This window comes from Chionomys nivalis, chromosome 5, assembly GCF_950005125.1.
Source record: "Chionomys nivalis chromosome 5, mChiNiv1.1, whole genome shotgun sequence".
NCBI lineage: Eukaryota > Metazoa > Chordata > Mammalia > Rodentia > Cricetidae > Chionomys > Chionomys nivalis.
In genome coordinates this window covers 47,501,024-47,518,619 of record NC_080090.1, presented here as the reverse complement: position 1 = coordinate 47,518,619, position 17,596 = coordinate 47,501,024, and the positions used below count along the sequence as shown (strand labels likewise).

The 17,596-nt window shown below is 42.5% G+C and overlaps 1 protein-coding gene across 5 annotated transcripts; it reads left to right on the top strand.

Moving 5' to 3' along the window:
• Positions 1 to 1,166: 1,166 nt before the first annotated feature.
• On the top strand, positions 1,167 to 17,377 carry Cep15 (centrosomal protein 15). Of its 5 annotated transcripts, none has more exons than XM_057770636.1 (5): positions 1,167 to 1,289; positions 2,171 to 2,251; positions 4,016 to 4,139; positions 13,361 to 13,435; positions 17,052 to 17,377. In XM_057770636.1, exons 2-5 carry the CDS (start codon positions 2,199 to 2,201, stop codon positions 17,184 to 17,186), a joined length of 387 nt encoding a protein of 128 aa, XP_057626619.1. In that variant the 5' UTR covers positions 1,167 to 1,289; positions 2,171 to 2,198; the 3' UTR covers positions 17,187 to 17,377. The 5 variants fall into 5 exon arrangements, with proteins under 5 accessions (XP_057626619.1, XP_057626621.1, XP_057626618.1 ...); XM_057770638.1 differs by having other exon boundaries at positions 1,168 to 1,260; XM_057770635.1 differs by having other exon boundaries at positions 1,170 to 1,506.
• The last annotated feature ends 219 nt before the right edge of the window (positions 17,378 to 17,596 follow it).

Here is a 17,596-nt window from a genome sequence, read left to right as displayed (position 1 = left end):
CAATGGGTCAGCTGCTATTTAGAAGACCACAAAGATTTGCAGGGTAAAGCCGGAGTGTTTCGCTCCACAAACCAATCGCGCCTAATCAAACACAGAAGCTGTATATGAATCGATGCCCTCTGGGCAGTTGCCAGAGGTTTGTCCTCACCAACTAGCTGTCTCGTGGAAACGGCCAGCTATGTGCTTTGCCATACTAGAGAAGCTATCATAAGGAAAGCACTTCTCTAGGTTGCTGTAAATGGCCACAATATATCTACCTATCTTTAAGTTGCTGTGATATATTCTTGGTTTCCATTTCCCTAAAAATTGCACGTTTCCCAAACTATCCCTTAGTTTAACAGTAAGGCAGACAATGACCTGAAACGGTGGGGCTTTGAACAAAAAAAATTGTATGTAGGCTTCTCCTAGTTGTGTTGCTGTGCAAACTTAACCAAGGCATGACGGTACAGAAAGTTTGTCATAAGCAACATGAAAACATTTGAATAGACTCTCTGTTCATGCAGTCCAAAACACATCTAAGAAAAAATTATAAATCCTACAAAACAAACAAGAAAGTAATGTAATCAAGTAAACAAGTAAATGCTCTACCCTATTCATAGGTGAGCCCAGAACACCAGATCATTCAAGGGGAAGGGTGTGAAGTTTATCAGCTAAACAGATCTGTCAAGTAAAGGCGCGGTGCTTTGAAGTCAGATGAAATGCAGCAAGCAAAAGAATTACAAATCCATTCAGTGTGAATCAAAGACAAAAAATGTTTGTTGTTGGCGCTGGAGTTATGAGCGCTGGCTGATCTTTCAGAGGACCAGAGTTCCCATCACAACATCCAAAGAGATCTCCAGGGGTATCTGAAGCCGTCTTCTGGCCTCCAAGGACACCTAGACATACTATGGCATATCATGCCACCACCACCACCACCACACACACACACACTTCACACACACACTTTACACACTACGGGAGCATCCCAGGGTTCCCAGGAAACCACCCGGACTCCCTGACGACTGTTTAACACGGGCCGATCCCACTTTTTTTTTTAAAAAGCTCGAGGAACCAGCTGGTCTCCCTCCAGGCCCCTGAGGCCCCCTCGGGCTACCTTGCACCGAGCCAGAGCCGCTGACGTCACAGCGGAAAGGGCGGGACGCTGGCCGCCTGGCCACGCCCAGGTCCTGCGCAGGCGTGGTTCGCGGCGCCTTCCCGGAAGAGCTCGGCGGTGGGCGCGGGGTGGCCGCGGCCCGTTGGTCGTGAGGCCGGCAGGCCGAGGTGGAGGACACTATTCAGGGGAGAGCCAGGTGGTGAGGCAGGGTCTCAGGCGTTTCCCCGGGGAGACAGGCGCGAGCTGGGCCTGCCGTCGGGCGCCTCGCTTCCAAAGGCCGAGTTTTCTCGTGTGCGGTCCCACTCAGGCTGCCCCGCTGCATCCGACCCGAGGCGCTTCAGGGATTGTTTAATTTCAGAAAGTTTAGGAAAGCCGCCTTCAGGGAACGTCTTGGCTGTAGTTTCCTCCCTCAGGTGGGGCACCTTTACCTTTTTGTGCTTTTCGATGCAAGGTCTTGAGCCGAGGTGACGCTGTACCCGGTGTAAAGTGTGCCCTAGAAAAGAGTTTCTAAACTCTCCAAACGAGAGTTCCTACCTGCCGGGCTACACTGAGAGGACTGCATTGAGATTATCCTGAATTACACATGGAAAACACTTCCCTTGTTTGGAAGAGTGATGGTAGACCTGGGCAGTGTGCCAGGGAAGGAAAGACCACGGATTTCCAATTGGTTCATACTTGCCTTTCTCACCGTCTCTGCGCACATGCCCAAGGGATGGTGATATTCCTGTTTTGAATTTTTATATAGTTTTTTTTTTCTTCTGTCTGTTAAAATGTACACAAGTCTTATACCAGCTCTTGTTTGTTTCAGTTCAAGGTTAGAGTTTGGGTGGAGGTAGAAAATAAGAAGTGTGTTGAGTTTACCTGATCCATGGTTTTGGGGGCGAATCTGGCAAATGCAAAGAACAAAGCAAAAAAAAAAAATCATTAATACAATTGGGTTTGCGTGCATTCTTTCCCATTGTACATGAAATGGCCAGTTTTCTCTTCTGAGAGAATCAATGGGTTGTCGCAGCACTAAAGTGACCAAATTGTAGAGCTGAACATAGGGGAAAAATAACTGTTTTTATTATTTAGCAGAAAGCTTATAGCCCGGCTTTGATTAAAGATGACTTCCTTGTTCACTCAAGAAATCCATCTTTCTAAAAGGCATGAAGAAATGTAAGTTTTTGAAAAAGATACTCTAAATATGGAGCGTGTGCTGACTTTATTAGTGAAACATACACAGGAAGACTTAGACATATTAAAGTGTCATATTCTGACGTGAGGCTTTATTGGAGATGATTTCATTGTCTCTTAAGACTAAAAGGCACAATTATGTTTTATATGTCTATATATCTACTTACTTTTAAAAAACTAATATCAAAATTCACCCATTCTGTGCTTCACAATAGAACGTTTTTGGTAGCAGGGGCTCTTGAGAAAGGGTCTCATGTGGCCCAGACTGGTCTTGAACTTGCTATACAATTAAAACTTATCTTGAACCCCTGATCGTTCTGTCTCCTGAGTGCTTGGAATAAGGGTACTTACCACCATACTTGAATCTTTTTTTCTTTTAAATTAAAAAAAAAAATTAAAGTTTATTACTTGAGATTTTCTCTCTTTCTCATCTCTCTCTCTCTCTCTCTCTCTCTCTCTCTCTCTCTCTCTCTCTGTGTGTGTGTGTGTGTGTGTGTGTGGTGTATAATTATACATGTGTGAATACATGGGGCCCAGAAGAGGGTGAGGGTATCAGAACCCCTGGAGCTAAGAGCTACAGGCAAGTTTTACTGCTTGATGTGGGTGCTGAGAACTAAACGCAAGTCCTCTAGAAAATCAAGAGCCATTTCTCCAGCTCCAAGATTGGCTTTCAATAGACTTGAGGCCTTTTATCTTGGGCTGGCATTATGTTCATGGAGCATGACTTGTACAGCCACAGCCCTTGCATTCTCTCTAATGTTCTGATGTCATAGTCTAATCATTTTTCACTTGGTTCAGCATATTGTATAGCTAGCCATGATCTTATATTTAATCTTCTTTGACTATCTGTGAGCTTTCAGATTTTTCTATTGTCTAATTACCAAGTTCTGCCCTTTGCTGTTCTAATACACTATTCTCATAAAAACAAAAGTTCTAGTTCTACATTCAAGATAGCCCCATGAAACAGTGTTCTTTGGCTACCTTCATGACTTACTATTTTTCTGTATACCACTTACGTATTTTTAATCATTGTACATGATTTCTTATCATTTAGAGGACCTAAAAACTTATAAAATGAACAAGAAACTTTTCAAGTGTATTATATATAATGAAACAGTCAAACAATTTACTCATATCTTTCCATCTTTCTTCAAGCATTGGTTTACCTTGTGAGCATGCAGGCATTCATACATACAGCCTCTCACTCATATATCAAACCATCATCTTTCTCTTGGAAAAAGAGATAAAAAATATTTTTATTGCTTCTTCAAACATATGGAAGTTTAGCACAATTCTAAATGTGTAACATGAGATTCAGGGGTACTGAAGTGTTAAGCAGAAGGTTTCCTATAGCAAGTTATAGCAATGTATATGTGTGGGGAGGTATATATAACTATGTGTACAGGGAGCTATGTATTACAGTTTGCATTTTCACCAAAAATTACATGTCTTCAACACTCTAAAATACTTTCAAAAGACCACGGAGGCTAAAAAAGAAAGGCATGTACTTATGACATATGAGAAGTATATGTTAATGAAAATAAAAATAATTTTATCCAGATTGACTTAAGGCATAGTAAAATATCTACTCTTTTTATTGTCCCATTAGTTGATAAAAGAATCAGCTTTCAATCATGGTCATAGTTGAGGTGAGATACAATTAAGAAAGAAATGTTGTATACTGGTCAAGCAATAAAATGTTTGCTTTTCAATTTTTCCTCTATATAATCTCCATTTCTTTTTCAGAGTATCACGAAGATTAAAGTTACTTCAGAAAATGAGGAATAATTTTGGTGATCAGAACACAGGCAGGGCATGTCTCCTCCAAGCCACTGAGACTGCTCTAAAGAGGAACCTCAGTCTCTTGCAGGTAATTTCCATGACGGATATAGATGTCTTCCCTTTCCTGAGGTATTTACAGTGCATCTTATGATTTAGATTCACATCATTTCTTTGTTTTTAGTAACAGGCAGACTTAATGAGCCGATGTCTTTTTCAAGCCTGTGTTAGTTGGGCAAATAGCATATGGATTCTTGCTTTTTAAAAATGAAAAAAATCGAAGTTTACATAAGCTAAATATTTTCTGTCAACCAAAAAATCAATGACGACAGGAAGAATATTAAGGTCACCTTTGTGCAAGAAGAAGCAGAAAGTGTATCCTTACATTTTCCATATTCTTCCACTTCAAGGAAGGACCCCAAAGACCTTAAGCTGTGATGTGTTTAGATCCAACTCAAATACTAAACAGCATGGAAACGTGAACCGCTTGATTTTGCCCAACTAATTTCACAGAATTCTTTGTGTGAGAGCTCACTTCGCAGACTCCTTGGGATAGTTATGGAGTAGGTGGTCAAAGTGGATGATTGTGCAGGGCCTCACCATTTGGCCAATGTGCCCATTTGGAATAAAATCATATGTGTAACATTTTTGGCTGCTTGCTATACTGTGCTTCCAGAATTGTGTGGCTTCATCCATAATTAAAACCCTAGAGTTTGCTTCCATTCAAGCTTCCAAGAGATCCTATGACTAAAACATTTGGTAGTAAGACTATATTATTTAAGTTATAAAGCAGTGTTTTCAGCTTTTTATTGTTAAATATTTTCATCGATAGGCATGATACAGCTATCTTCTATCCTCACTACAGGATAAAGGGAGAGGAAAATTCAGTTATCTTCTCAGCTTCTGGCAGTTTGATCCACAGTAATTTAAGTCACAGCCATAGTGCTACCAAAGCATTCTATATTGCCATATGTCTTACTTGCCCAATGGTGTTAACAATATTTATTTTTAAATGGAAATATATAGGGTATTCTGGAAATTGCTGTGAAAAGTTAGAGAAACTAAATTGGAAGACTTGATCGCTACTACCTGTAGCCAGTGATGTGATGTTTGGTTTTAAGTGTTTTCCTTTTAATGAGCCAGCATCTGATGAATGCCTAGAGCTAAAGTAGAGATGACAAAGTCAGGATAAACCAGGGTTTGTTCAGGAAGGCTACAGATTAGATGCTGGCCGAACTGTGCGAGCTCCTCGTAGAGAAGACAGGCCCTTTCTGTGATCGCATACTCAACTACACGGGATAGACCGGAGACTGAAGCGTAAGAGCAAAAAGGTGCTTGGGAGCCTCTATAGAATGGAGGTTTCCCCGCCTTTCCAAAGATACTTTGCATGAATTTATGATTTGGTATAATTTCTATGTTCTGAATATTAGACCTAATTAAGAGACAGAACTGATGTAAAAATGCTCATAGAGACTTCTGAGATGAAGCCAAACCTCATCTGTGTTCAATAGTTAAGATGCTCCACTGGATTCTTAAATAAAAGCAGTCAAGAGCAGAAAGATGAATGGCTCTGTTGACGTTAGCGGGATTATGATCTAAGAAGCTTAAAAATTCACAGAAGACAAAGTTGGGCATGTCAGAGACTGTGCTCGTTTGAATAGACAATGTCCCCCAGAGGCTCATGTATTTGAACACTTGGTCGCCAGTTAGTGGTGCTTTTTGGGGAAAATTATGGGACCTTTAGGAGCTGCAGCTGGAGTAAGCCTGTCACTGGGGATGGACTTTAAAAGTTGACAACCTCACTTTCAGTTTTCACCTTGTGTTTCCTGTGTGCAGTTGCTATGTAATCTCTAAGCTTCCTGCTCCGGCCGCTGCCATGCCTCCCCTCTGTGGTGGACTCTTACTCCTCCGGAACCGTGAGCCAGAATAAATGCTTCTTTAGCTGTTTCTGTCACGGTGTTTCGTCTCAGCAACAGAACAGTAATTGATACAGGAACCAGAGAACATAAGGCTCAGTATGTAACTGTGATGTAGTCCTAGAAATATCTAAGTTCAAGAAGAACACAGATTTACAGAAGAAATAAATGTGCTGGCAAGATGGCTCTGCAGGCAAAGGCACTCGCCACTAAGCCTAATGACCTAGTTGGATGCCCAGGACCCACACGATAGGAGAGACCTGGTTAATATGCTGCACATGTGCGCATGCACGCACACGCGCGCACACACACACACACACACACACATTTAAGAAAGATTGATCTTCTATTTAGATGCTTCAAGAATAGGGAAATAGGATGGAGAGAAGGTTCAATGGTTAGGGGCACAAGCTGCTCTTCTAGGGGACCAGGTTCGTCCTCAGTACCCACATGGTGGCTCACAACCATTGTGACTCCAGTTTCATGGAACACCTGATCCGACACCTCTTGTGACCCCAGTGAGTTCTTGCACACAGAGTCAGACACTCAGTCACACACATGTACACCTAAAAATTAATTTTTAAATAAATAAACTATTCTTGACACTAATAGAGGTGAGGAGAGAAGCTAAAAAAATAGTCATCAACCCAGTTTCCTTATTTTTTAATATTTATGTAAAACTCAGTTTTATATAAAGTTCAGTTTCCATTTTATAAAGTTCTACAGATTGGATGTGTTAAATTAATTGAGTTGATTTTCAAATCATGGGTCCATGGGTATAATCCATCACAAGTGGATAAGGAAGGGAATGTACTGGTTTTCATAACTGAAAGAAATGAGTTTAGTTGCTGAATTTTTCCCCTGGCCATCATAGTGAAGAGAAACTAAAGGACAACATGCCCGTCTCCATAATGCCCTACTCATTTTTTAAGCAGTTGCTGCATCCCAGCCATGGTGACTGCTGCTAGACATGCTTTGTGTCCTGCCTTTGTTTTATATGCTTTAATCACATACGCATTTTTAAATCCTGTGTTGTTTTCATGGTTTAAAATTCCAAAGCAGTATTAATATAGGAATCAGTGTATAAAAGTAAGATAAATAGAATTTGATTACTGTGGAATATCGTGTTGAAAGATTTTCTCTGGGGAGACGGAGTGCTTGAGAATAAACCCAGGCCGTCATGGATGTTAAACACACACTATCCGAGAACTGCTTCCCATTTCCCAAGAGAGCTCATGTGTGTATAGGGGGTGAGGGCTGGGAGAGTGGGGATAAAATCCAGGACTTTTTACACGTGCTAGCAAGCCTTCCACTGTTGAACTATAGCCCCAGCCCTCACTTTCCTTTTTATTTATATATTAGGTGGGGTGCCACATATTTTTAAGACAATCAGAGGATAATTTGTGGGAGAATTTCCTCTATTCTCTGTGGATTCTGGGTTTGACTCAGACTGTCAGACTCAGCCACAAGTGCTTTTACCCATTGAGTCATCCACTGACCTGCTTCTCATTTTGAAATAGAGTCTAAGTTTCCTAGACTGCTCTTAAACTTACTCTGTTGCCTCGATTGGCCATGAATGTGCAAAACGTAATCCTCCTGCCTCAGTCCCCTGTGTAGCTGGGATTACAGTCCTGTGCCACCAGGCCCAGCTTATGGGAAAGACATTAAATATCATGTATATTACATTAGATTCTCATTGAAAGGTTAAACATTCCTTTTAACGTTAAATGTTTTTCCGAGGTTTAAAAATTAGATAAAAGTGAGCTTGGTCTGCCCTCCCTCTCCCATTCGACCTTTCCATGGTTCCCAAGTCGTGCTCTCAAACTGTAAAAACCACTAGTCAGGCCCAAGTGTTTAAAGAGTGGTAAACCATAGTGTAACTACTTCCAGTGTCTTGTCAGGACCAGGGTAGGTTACTTCTAGGGCAGGCGCCTTGGCGGTACCCAAAGCTTACAGACGGCTCTACCAAAAGCATACTATCACAAGCATGACCCCTCCTACTACGCGTTATTTCATCTTCCTTTGGTCTTCTGACTGGTGTAATAAACATTAACAAGGGATCAGCCTCTTCTGAATAAGCATGAAAATGCACAAATTCAGATTTACATTTGCAATACAATTCTAAGCTACTCGGGAATTCTTCCCTGCTACTCATGATAGTATAAAGATATCTATTACACTAAAATGTGATATTCAAGAGAAAATTTAAGAAGACCTCATTTTCACTGGGGAAACTCTTGTTTACTTACAGTCACTTATCACAAAGTTATTTACATATGTATTTTGAAAAATTTGCAATGAATTTGATAACATTTCTGTCAAGTCATTTGGGAGAAATAAACTATCATAAACAGGCAATATGAAAAGAGAAGTGGGGCCAAGAAGAGGGAAGGAAGAGAACACAGGGAAGAGATGAAGAAAGACATGTATGTGCCATGTATGTGTGGAAATGGCCTAATAAAACCGTTGTTTTGTGTGCTAACTTTAAAACTATTTTTCAAAAAGCAGTATCAAATGCCGGAGAATTTTTTAAAGGAGGCATAAAGAAATAACTAATCCATGAAATATTTGACATCTCAGTAAATAAACTGCATGTGAAGAAAGACAGCTCTGAGTCAAACTTCAGTCAGTAAATGTCACAAAAGATTGTGGACTTGGAAAATGCAGGCGGAGTAACTTTTCCTGACTAGTATTCAAGAGAATGTCAGCCTTAAAAACAAGCATGATTGGTGTGCATTTGGAGGAGAGGGAGGGTTTTGTTTGTGTAAATACTTCTGTGTTATAAAATACACTTCCTCCTCCCCTCCCAGAAAACTCACCCTCCACAGAAAGACCATCCTGTGCTTATAGAAGTTGTCCAGGCCCTGAAGGACAGCGTAGGATAGGAAAACATTACAATCAGGAATAGAACGAGAGCCTCTACTGCCATCATGGGGCAGTTGCAATTAAGTAGGAACTTCAGCAGACTGTCACCTGGATGGCTGATGACAAGTACCTTTGATGAAGACCGGAGAAACAGCTGAGCTTGGCGTGCACTAGGCCCTGGGCGCAGTCCCCAGTACCATCAAAATCAAAGATGAGAGTTGTTATTTTTTTAGTACTTGTAAAATATCACAAACATTTGCTTTCAAAAGATTTTTTTTTCACCAACCTTCAAAACTTGATATTCATTTTATGCTTAAGTACATAATAACTCAACAGCCAGCACAGTTTAAGCTCTGGTAGGTTAGGTTAATGGCTATAGTGCTAAGTGTGGAAATCTAGAACCCCCATCACATTTGAGTTTGATATTTGAGGCAAGATCACTTCAGCATTCCTGATCACTGGCTGGATGTATTCTAAAGGCTGTATCTATAGCTCATGGCTATAATTTCAGCCCTCAGAGGCACCAGCACAGAACTGCTTCAAATTCTAAGCCAGTCTCACCAATGAAGCAAGTTTAGGCTAGCCAGGGTAACACAGCAATACTCTATCTTACAAAGAAAAAAAATCAAATTTGTGTTCCAGTTATTTTATTCTTTCTCATTTGACTTGTGGTTTTTGTTGGTTTAAAGAGAATCTGCTGCCCGTCAGTTACCTAGTTACGGATAGTTAATGTAGGAAACAGGATACTGAATATGTGAGCACTTTTATGGATTTAGATGTTCTTGTTTTATAGAGCTGGGAATCAAATCTAAGTCCTTGTACATGTTAGGCAATTGCTAAGCCCCATTTCCTGCCCTGTATTGTTATTTCTTTTCAAAAAGATTGGTTATGTGCTGTGCACGTGAATGCAGGTGCTTGTTGAGGCCAGAAGGGAGCATCTTCACCCTGGAGCTGCATTTATAGGCACTTGTGAGGTACCTGATTTAGATGCTAGGAACCAAAGCACCGAGCCATCTCTCCAGCCCCTGCACGTCGTTTTTAAAAACAGGCCAGTTTCCCACCATTCCTCCAGGGTGACTTGTGAGATGTTGCTTTGCTTTTAATTTTCTGAGATTTGAAATATTTCAGTTCTTTGTCTTTTTATACTCATATTATGCCATTCTTACCAAATGGAAACCTCTCTAAGTTAGCCCTGAATGCCTTCGCCAATATAGTAACAGTCTTCTATAGTTTCCTTTCTTCCTGACCTGGAGGGTTCTTGCAGCCTTCTTGTATTTGCCATACAGACTTGGAGTTGGTCATTGCTTCAAGGAGCTTTGGCTCCTTTTGGCAGGAAATATATTCCGAGCGCTCAATCTGGGCACTGGGGCTATTTATTGCAGCCTCTTTGATTTTCCTTTTTAAGATAAGATACAACAAGAGTTCCTATCAGTAATTCCAATTCAGTCAAAGGATTGCAAGGTTTTTAAGTTAAAACCATTGGTTCTGTGCCCTATCTTTTCCCCCCTTATCTCACAACCTCAGACCGGAACTAAGTGTGACATCTCAGTGCCTGTAATCCCAGTACTTGGGAGGCTGGAACAGGACTGCTGTGAGTTTGAGGCAAACCTGAGCCACAGAGTGAGACTTTGTTTAAAAAACCCAAATGCTTAGTCCCCAGGAGCTCCCCAGCACCAGCATACCTGTGTATGCAATAGTCTCCCTGGTCTGGGGGGGAGGGGCCTCCAAGACTTCCCAGCAGCCATCTGAAGCCACGGATAATGCCAAACCCAGTGTACACTGTTCTCCCTAATATTTGCACACGTGTAATGAGGCTGAAGTTCTAAGTAAGGCACAGAAAAGTTCCATGTGACATAGTATACACCTCTGGCCATGTATACAGCTGTCAGGAGGCCTCGTATAGAAATTTCGGGATATAACTTGTTGCAAAGTCAAATCGTGGCATTTTTGTTCCATTTGGTTTAATCCAGTCTGGCAAAGGGAAGTCATCCTTCATCCTGTTTACTGAACTGGTTTTGAATCTAAGGTGTATGAGGATAAATTTCAAGTGGTTGTTTAACCAACACATCAATCTTAGGACAGTTACAAAATAAAACAAAATATTCTCTTGGCACGTGTCAAAGCAAGTACTTGGTGAGCACTTGAATGAATAAGTCATTAATAAGACCATGACACCAGGCATCAAGTGGAGACAATGAACATCATCCTGAAAGAACAGTCTAGGGAGCTTTGTGTTCCTGCGAGCAAGGCATCAGGTAGCATTACTGTGGAGGGCAACAGGGGCACCTGGCCTTTGAGACCCCAGCGCCACTCAGCCCACTCAGCAAGGGGCTTTACCCAGTAGAGAAGTGAGTGGTGCGGTAGAGTTCTAGCCCTCCTCTGCAGTAGTGGTTGAAGCCGTGTAATGCAGGCACAAGGGAAGACAGAGTAAACAAGGGGAGTAAAGTTGTCACACATGTTAAGAAAGCCCACACCAAGGCAGCCGAAGAGAAGCATGAGAAGTCAGCAGAACACCTAGGAGCCTCAAGTCGTGGGGTTGAGGCAGCATGCAGTGATGTGGGGTGGGGTGAACGCTACAGGATCTGCCTCTGCAGACAGCTCCTCTTCTGTTTGCAGATCTACTACTCTGCAAGAGATACTCAGTGTCCCTGCTTTCTGTCTTCAGGAAAAACCTCGATAATATCAAAGCTGAGTGTCACACAGATCTGTACTGACAGGAACAATGCACCTGTTCTAGGAGCCCTGGCAGAGCTGGAGGAATGATTATTTTCTGTTTTATTTACTAATACAACTTCACAAACCTTGTAAAATCTCAGTGAACATCCACGAGGAGCTGGTCTTCTGTGCTGTCATGGTGGCAGCGTGTGTCTCTAGCATGTGTCTTAGCTGTAAGCTTCTGGTAAGGGATAGACATGCTGACATCAGCTTTTATAGCCCTAAATTGTGTATTTTTCCTTCAAATCACCTTCCCCTAGACAGCAGGTGCATTAATGGTTGTGCAACTTTGGGGAGTCCCTTTAGGGAATTTCCTGTTTTTCTTTTTACATTTCACACCCATTCCTTGCTCCCGCCGCTACCATCTGCCATCCTTTTTCTCCTGTTCAGCATTGGCTTCTTCACACCCCACTCCCACGCCCTCTTCCATTTCTCTCCGTCTGTCCAACAGCCCTCTACTTAGATTGCTCTGATGCGTGTACATGGATCTGGAGAACTTTTTGCTAGCAAGCAATTCACTCAGCTCAAAGGAGACACAGAGTGTGCCAAGCCTTGCACCCAGACCTCTGTGAACTTAGAATAGTAAGTGTGCTCTAGACAGCAGCGGTGCTGGTTTGAAGAGCAGTAACCAGACTCAAATGTTTCTATAACAACATGCAGAACCCTACATTTCTTTGCATGTGTTTAAGGTGTGTAAGGAAGAAAAATTATACCAGGTTAAGCTTAATTGCCCTGCTGTCTTTACAACCATAGAAGAAAATATTCTCATCTTGAAATTAAAACTACAAATTTGAGTGTCGTTCTTGAATGCTATTCTCTGAATGATGTATTGCCTAGCAGTGACACATCCATTGGTGAATGCCATCCTCAAAGCAATGTACTGCCTGGCAATGACACTTCCCATTTAAATTAGTGTTAAAATCCAGTCCTAAAGACGAGTAGATGCTCACAGCCTGAGGACTGCACATGGCCAAGGATAACTGTGATGTCTCCCAACACAAGAGTTGGAAACTTTTAAAGCATCATGAGATAAAAGTCAGGTAACTTGACTATGGAGTTCTCAAACATGGCCTTTGTAGGCGATAGTGTTGCTTCAAAATGTCAAAAGGTTAGATGTGTGGTGGCATATTTTAAAAGCCCTATTAGAAAGCAGTAAAGTAACTCATTGATCAGCCTTAGCTATGTGACATATTTCCATGGCATAACATTCTAAAACAGAATGTTGATAACATGTGCCATTAATATGCTAGCCACATCCTCTGTAGAAACTAAACTCTTAACTGCATAGTGTGAGTCTGAGTATCTAATTTTGTTTATCAGCGCGCCATTATTGTATCCCTTTGCCTGTTTTCAGGTGATCTTAAAACTAATGTAACTCATGCTCTGATCATTTTTTTGCTGTGCTGATTTTGTCTCAGGGTCTCCTTATGCAGTGGAGATTGACCTCAAACTCAGCCCTCCTGCCATGGCCCTCCCTCCCACGATCTGGGGTTACGGCATGCTTCACCACACCCAAGCATGGTTTTTCCCTCAAAGTAATAACCGGTGTTTACAAGCTACTCAAAGTAAAAGGGTAGAACACGAAAGTACCACCAGTGCTCCCGTGCTACATAGATACCCTGCACTCTCGGTGGAAGTGGGTTAACTGCTCTGTAATCAGGTCTCTTCCTTCTGTGTCCCTCCGTCACTGGATAAACTCACTGTGTATCCAGAGAAGGGCTAAGGTGAAAGATTTGGGGTACAGACACTGGGGGTGCAGGTGCCATTTATATTGTAGTAAACACACTTCAGTTTTACATGCTGGTGTCTGTTGTAGGACATAGAAGCTGCAGAGAAGTCTTTACAGGCCAGTCTTAAGCCACACCCACAGCCTGCAGTGCGGTCTCTTGAGGTAAGACCCTGAGTTAACTGTAACGGAAGTAACAACTGCATATTTCCTGCAAGCTAAACAAGGGCTACACAGCCGTTATTGCCCAGCTTTACTTTGTCAGTAAAATAAGCAGGGATGGTCTGGTTAATATTTTTATATCCACAGTACAATGCTTTATATATATAGCTGGTAATTAAAGCATATCTTGAAAAAAATTAATCTGCATATAGTTCTGTGTATATGGGAGTGCATGCATGTGTACAGCACGTGTACATATGAAAGTTCACATGCATGGTCACGTGTGCATATGTGGAGGTCAGAGGACCACCTTCTGCTGTGTCTCCTTCCATCATGTGGATTCTGGGATCAAGCTCAGCTCATCAGACTCAGTGGCAAGTGTCCTAACCTATTAAGCCATCTAGTTCTCTAATGGAATAATTTTTTAATGTTTGAAATAGTTGTTCATGTATACAGATCTACCTATATCTCCCTACCTATCCTCAAACACATACTTTTTAAAATAATTTATAAGTCCAGTTAGAGCTGCCCTCACGTGCATGGATGTGAGGATTCACTGGGATAGGGACACACCCACCACTTACCACATTCTCAACAAAGGATGAGTCCCCTTTCCCAGCAACTGTCTACTACCAGTAGCTCTTCAGTACGCCTTGGGGCCTGGAGACCCTCTGCCTCATCCATGCCAAGACTTTGGCTGGCTTGATCTCGTGTGGGTAGCCACAGCAGCTGTGGGCTCATGACTGTGGTAGTCATGTCACATGCAGAAGACAGCATGTCATAGCCCTCACTCTTACCCTCTGACTTTTACATCCTTTCTAATGGAGCTGCCCTGCAGAGGTGACAGTGTCGCTCCCAGAAGATGTGAGTTTTACAATAAAAATTGAACAGCTTCTTATGAGTTATTGCTCAAGAAGCCCGATAGGTTTCCAAGACAACAAAGCCTATTGCTCTTGGTTACCAACCAAAAATGCATGGTAAGATTCTATTGTTGAAGACACCATACACCATACACTTGGCTTCCAGACATAGAGAAGTGTTTGAAACCAACAGGAAACTTCCTCCCTGCTGGCTAGGCTTCATAGTGTCAGAAGGTGCTGTGCAGTCTGCTGGGTGAGAAGAGACATCAATGGTCTTACCTAGTGCTAAACCTCACATGCCGCAATACGAACCTGCCAGGCAAGCTGTGCCTCTTGCTGCAAGAGTGAGACAACTATTTGGTGTAACTATCTACTCTCTGATTGGGTTTGAGACCTGCTCCACAGGATAGGATTCTTGCCTAATACTGAAATCCTAGTCAAAAGTCCTGGACAGTGGAGGTCGTCAGCCCTAGAGTATTGTTATTTTACTACATAGGCATGCTTTCACATTGGTTCCCACATGTTTATGCATGGACCTGTAGAGCTCGGCTACTGTCAGCCTTGGTCAGTGGGCAGCAGTCAGTGCAGATGCAGAACTGGTCTTAGTGCTGAGAATGAGAGACTCGGTGCTCATCCCTAACTGGATTTGAGCATTAGCCAAGGCTCAGGAACATAGGATGGAAATTTTATAAAACATTCTGTTTTCTTGTCACACTGAAGCAGCCGTCCTGTAGAATATACTGGAGTCCTGAGGGACTGCGCGCCCAGCCAAGCAGTGCTTGCTGGAATGTAAGGAGACGCTTGCTTAGGCTGTGGCCAAAACCTTCCAGATGCTCATCACCAGTACACCTGGTGGGAGGCTGAGGCAGGAGACTGCTGCGAGTCTCCATTGTGATGGGGTTTACAAAGGAGGACTGAAGTGAAAGGAGGCAAATGTCTGTCCCCGTGCTTACCACACAGTGCAGGCGGCTTTATTAGCTGTTTTCAGAAGCAGGCTGGGGAGATGGTTGGCAAAAGGGAGCCGCACTCGGTCTATGGATGTTTGTGCTGGGTGGGATTTCACTACATATAGAATAGTTTCATTTTCTACTTCTAATGAGCTTTCTCAGATGTCATTTTCCCTTTTGCCCAACTGGAGATAAGAATAGACTCAAAAGTAGAGGCTGAGAATCTGCCCCTCAATTTTCTGTGTCATTTAGGGTAACAAGAAAAAGCAGTGATCAAATACAGAAACTCTGGCACAGAGTTGTGCACTGGGTATGTCCTCCTTTGTTGAATTCACCAATGCCTTATTTTAGCACATACAGGGCCCTGACAATAGTGGTTAATTCAGCCGTGAATGGCGCAGAAGCCCCCTGTCTCTAGCCTTGGATGGTATTCTGAGCTGCTCTGGCACAGCAGGATAACCTTTATCTTAGGCATGTCAGGCTGTTTCTCAGGCCACATGCACAGATGTATAGATATTTAGAGTCTCTCACACCATCTTCCAACAGCAGAGCCACTGTATGTGTTCCTAGCGCTGTCTGACTCAGCACAGAATCAGCCCCAGAACTGATTATGTTGATCCAATAGAAATTGCCATCCTGTGTGCAAACCTCGGCCTCCTCGGCTGCCGTTCCCAGCTCATCAAAGTTCTTCCACACAGTGTTGCAGCACTACTTGGATTTCTGCAGCCTGTAGACCATAGTCAGACATAAACAGCATCTCTACTTGCAAGTCATATCCACCCAAATGGGTGCACTATGGTAGTTCTTTTCTCAGCTACAAGTCTGAAGAGCTGGAGAGATGACGCGGCAGGTAAGAGCATTTGCTGCAGAAGCATGAAGACCTGAGTTTGCACCCCAGCTCCCACCTAAAACTCATGCCTTTCACCCCAGAGCTGCGGGAGTGAGATGGAAGAAAATCACCACTGGGGGTTAGCTGGCTGCCAGACCAGGTCCAGGCTTAGAGAGACACTGTGTCAAAGGAACAAGGAGGCAAGGAATGACAGAGGCCTCCCAATATCCTTGTTTCCATGTGCACGCATGTACATCACATTCGTACACACACAACACAAGTTTAAGAAAAATGAGAATGTGTCATATCAAGTATTTTTTTTAAAGATAGGTAGGTATATAACATCCCACTCACCTGAGGAGCCAGCTTACCAGCCCCTTACATGCAGTTACATTCCTGTTCCTGGGTCCAGGTCACATCATCTGTTAATTCTGAGGAAGCTGTTTGTGTATAAAGATAGGTATATAACATCCCATTCACCTGAGGAGCCAGCTTACCAGCCCCTTACATGCAGTTACATTCCTGTTCCTGGGTCCAGGTCACATCATCTGTTAATTCTGAGGAAGCTGTTTGTGTATAATCTTCTGTGGTCATTTCCGTATGGACAGTCCAGGCTGCAGAGTCTAGACTAGAAAACAGGACTATTTAATACCAGGTGCCGCAAATGGCAGCACTGTTAATAATCACACAGCTGGCCACAAGAGGGCGTGCAAAATCACAATAACACTGAAAACCTTCCTTCTGCCGAGAAATTTAAAAATTAGCACTAGTATGTACCCAGTTTCCCCCCTAAAATTAGCACAAAATGTTCTGTAGAGGAAATTTATTCTGCATATATGTGCGTAAGAGTGTACATGTGCGCACACACATATACACACTGAAGATAATTACAAAGAGCCGAATTCAACTGCTTGCTATGTTTTCTTACTTTAGTTTTTTTGTGTATGTATGTGTGTGTGGTTTTGTTTATTTTTATTTTCCAGACTCGTTACTGGGCATCAGTAGAAGAACATGTCCCCAAATGGGAACAGTTCCTTTTGGGAAGAGCCCCGTACCCGATTGGTGGTGAAAATCAAAATGAGGCAGGAAACACCATTCAAAATGAGGCACAGCGATAACTTCATGTGTAACTCAGGAAACTAAAACAAAATCAAAACCAACTACGTGACAAAAGTATGTGAGTCCCGGCGGGAACCTTAGGGAGTGAGTGTGCTTTGTTTTGTTTCAGTGCAATGTCAGACCCCACCAAAAGTCTTAGGTTGGACTGTCGCAGGGCCGCAGATTTGCCAATAAAAGTGTTAAAAACTCACGCTAAGACAGAATATTTGTTAAGGATGGTATTAAGCCAGTGTCGTGTGTATTTAGAGCATTCCATATCATTATACCCTTGTGCGGTTGTCTTCCCTTATTCCCTCTGGGGAAGCAGAAACAAGGTGCTGACTTGCGTCTTGATAAAAGTCGCCTTGTTTAGCTGCTCTTGTCCAAGACTCATCAGAAAGTGGATCCTCAGGACTGGGTGCCTCAGACA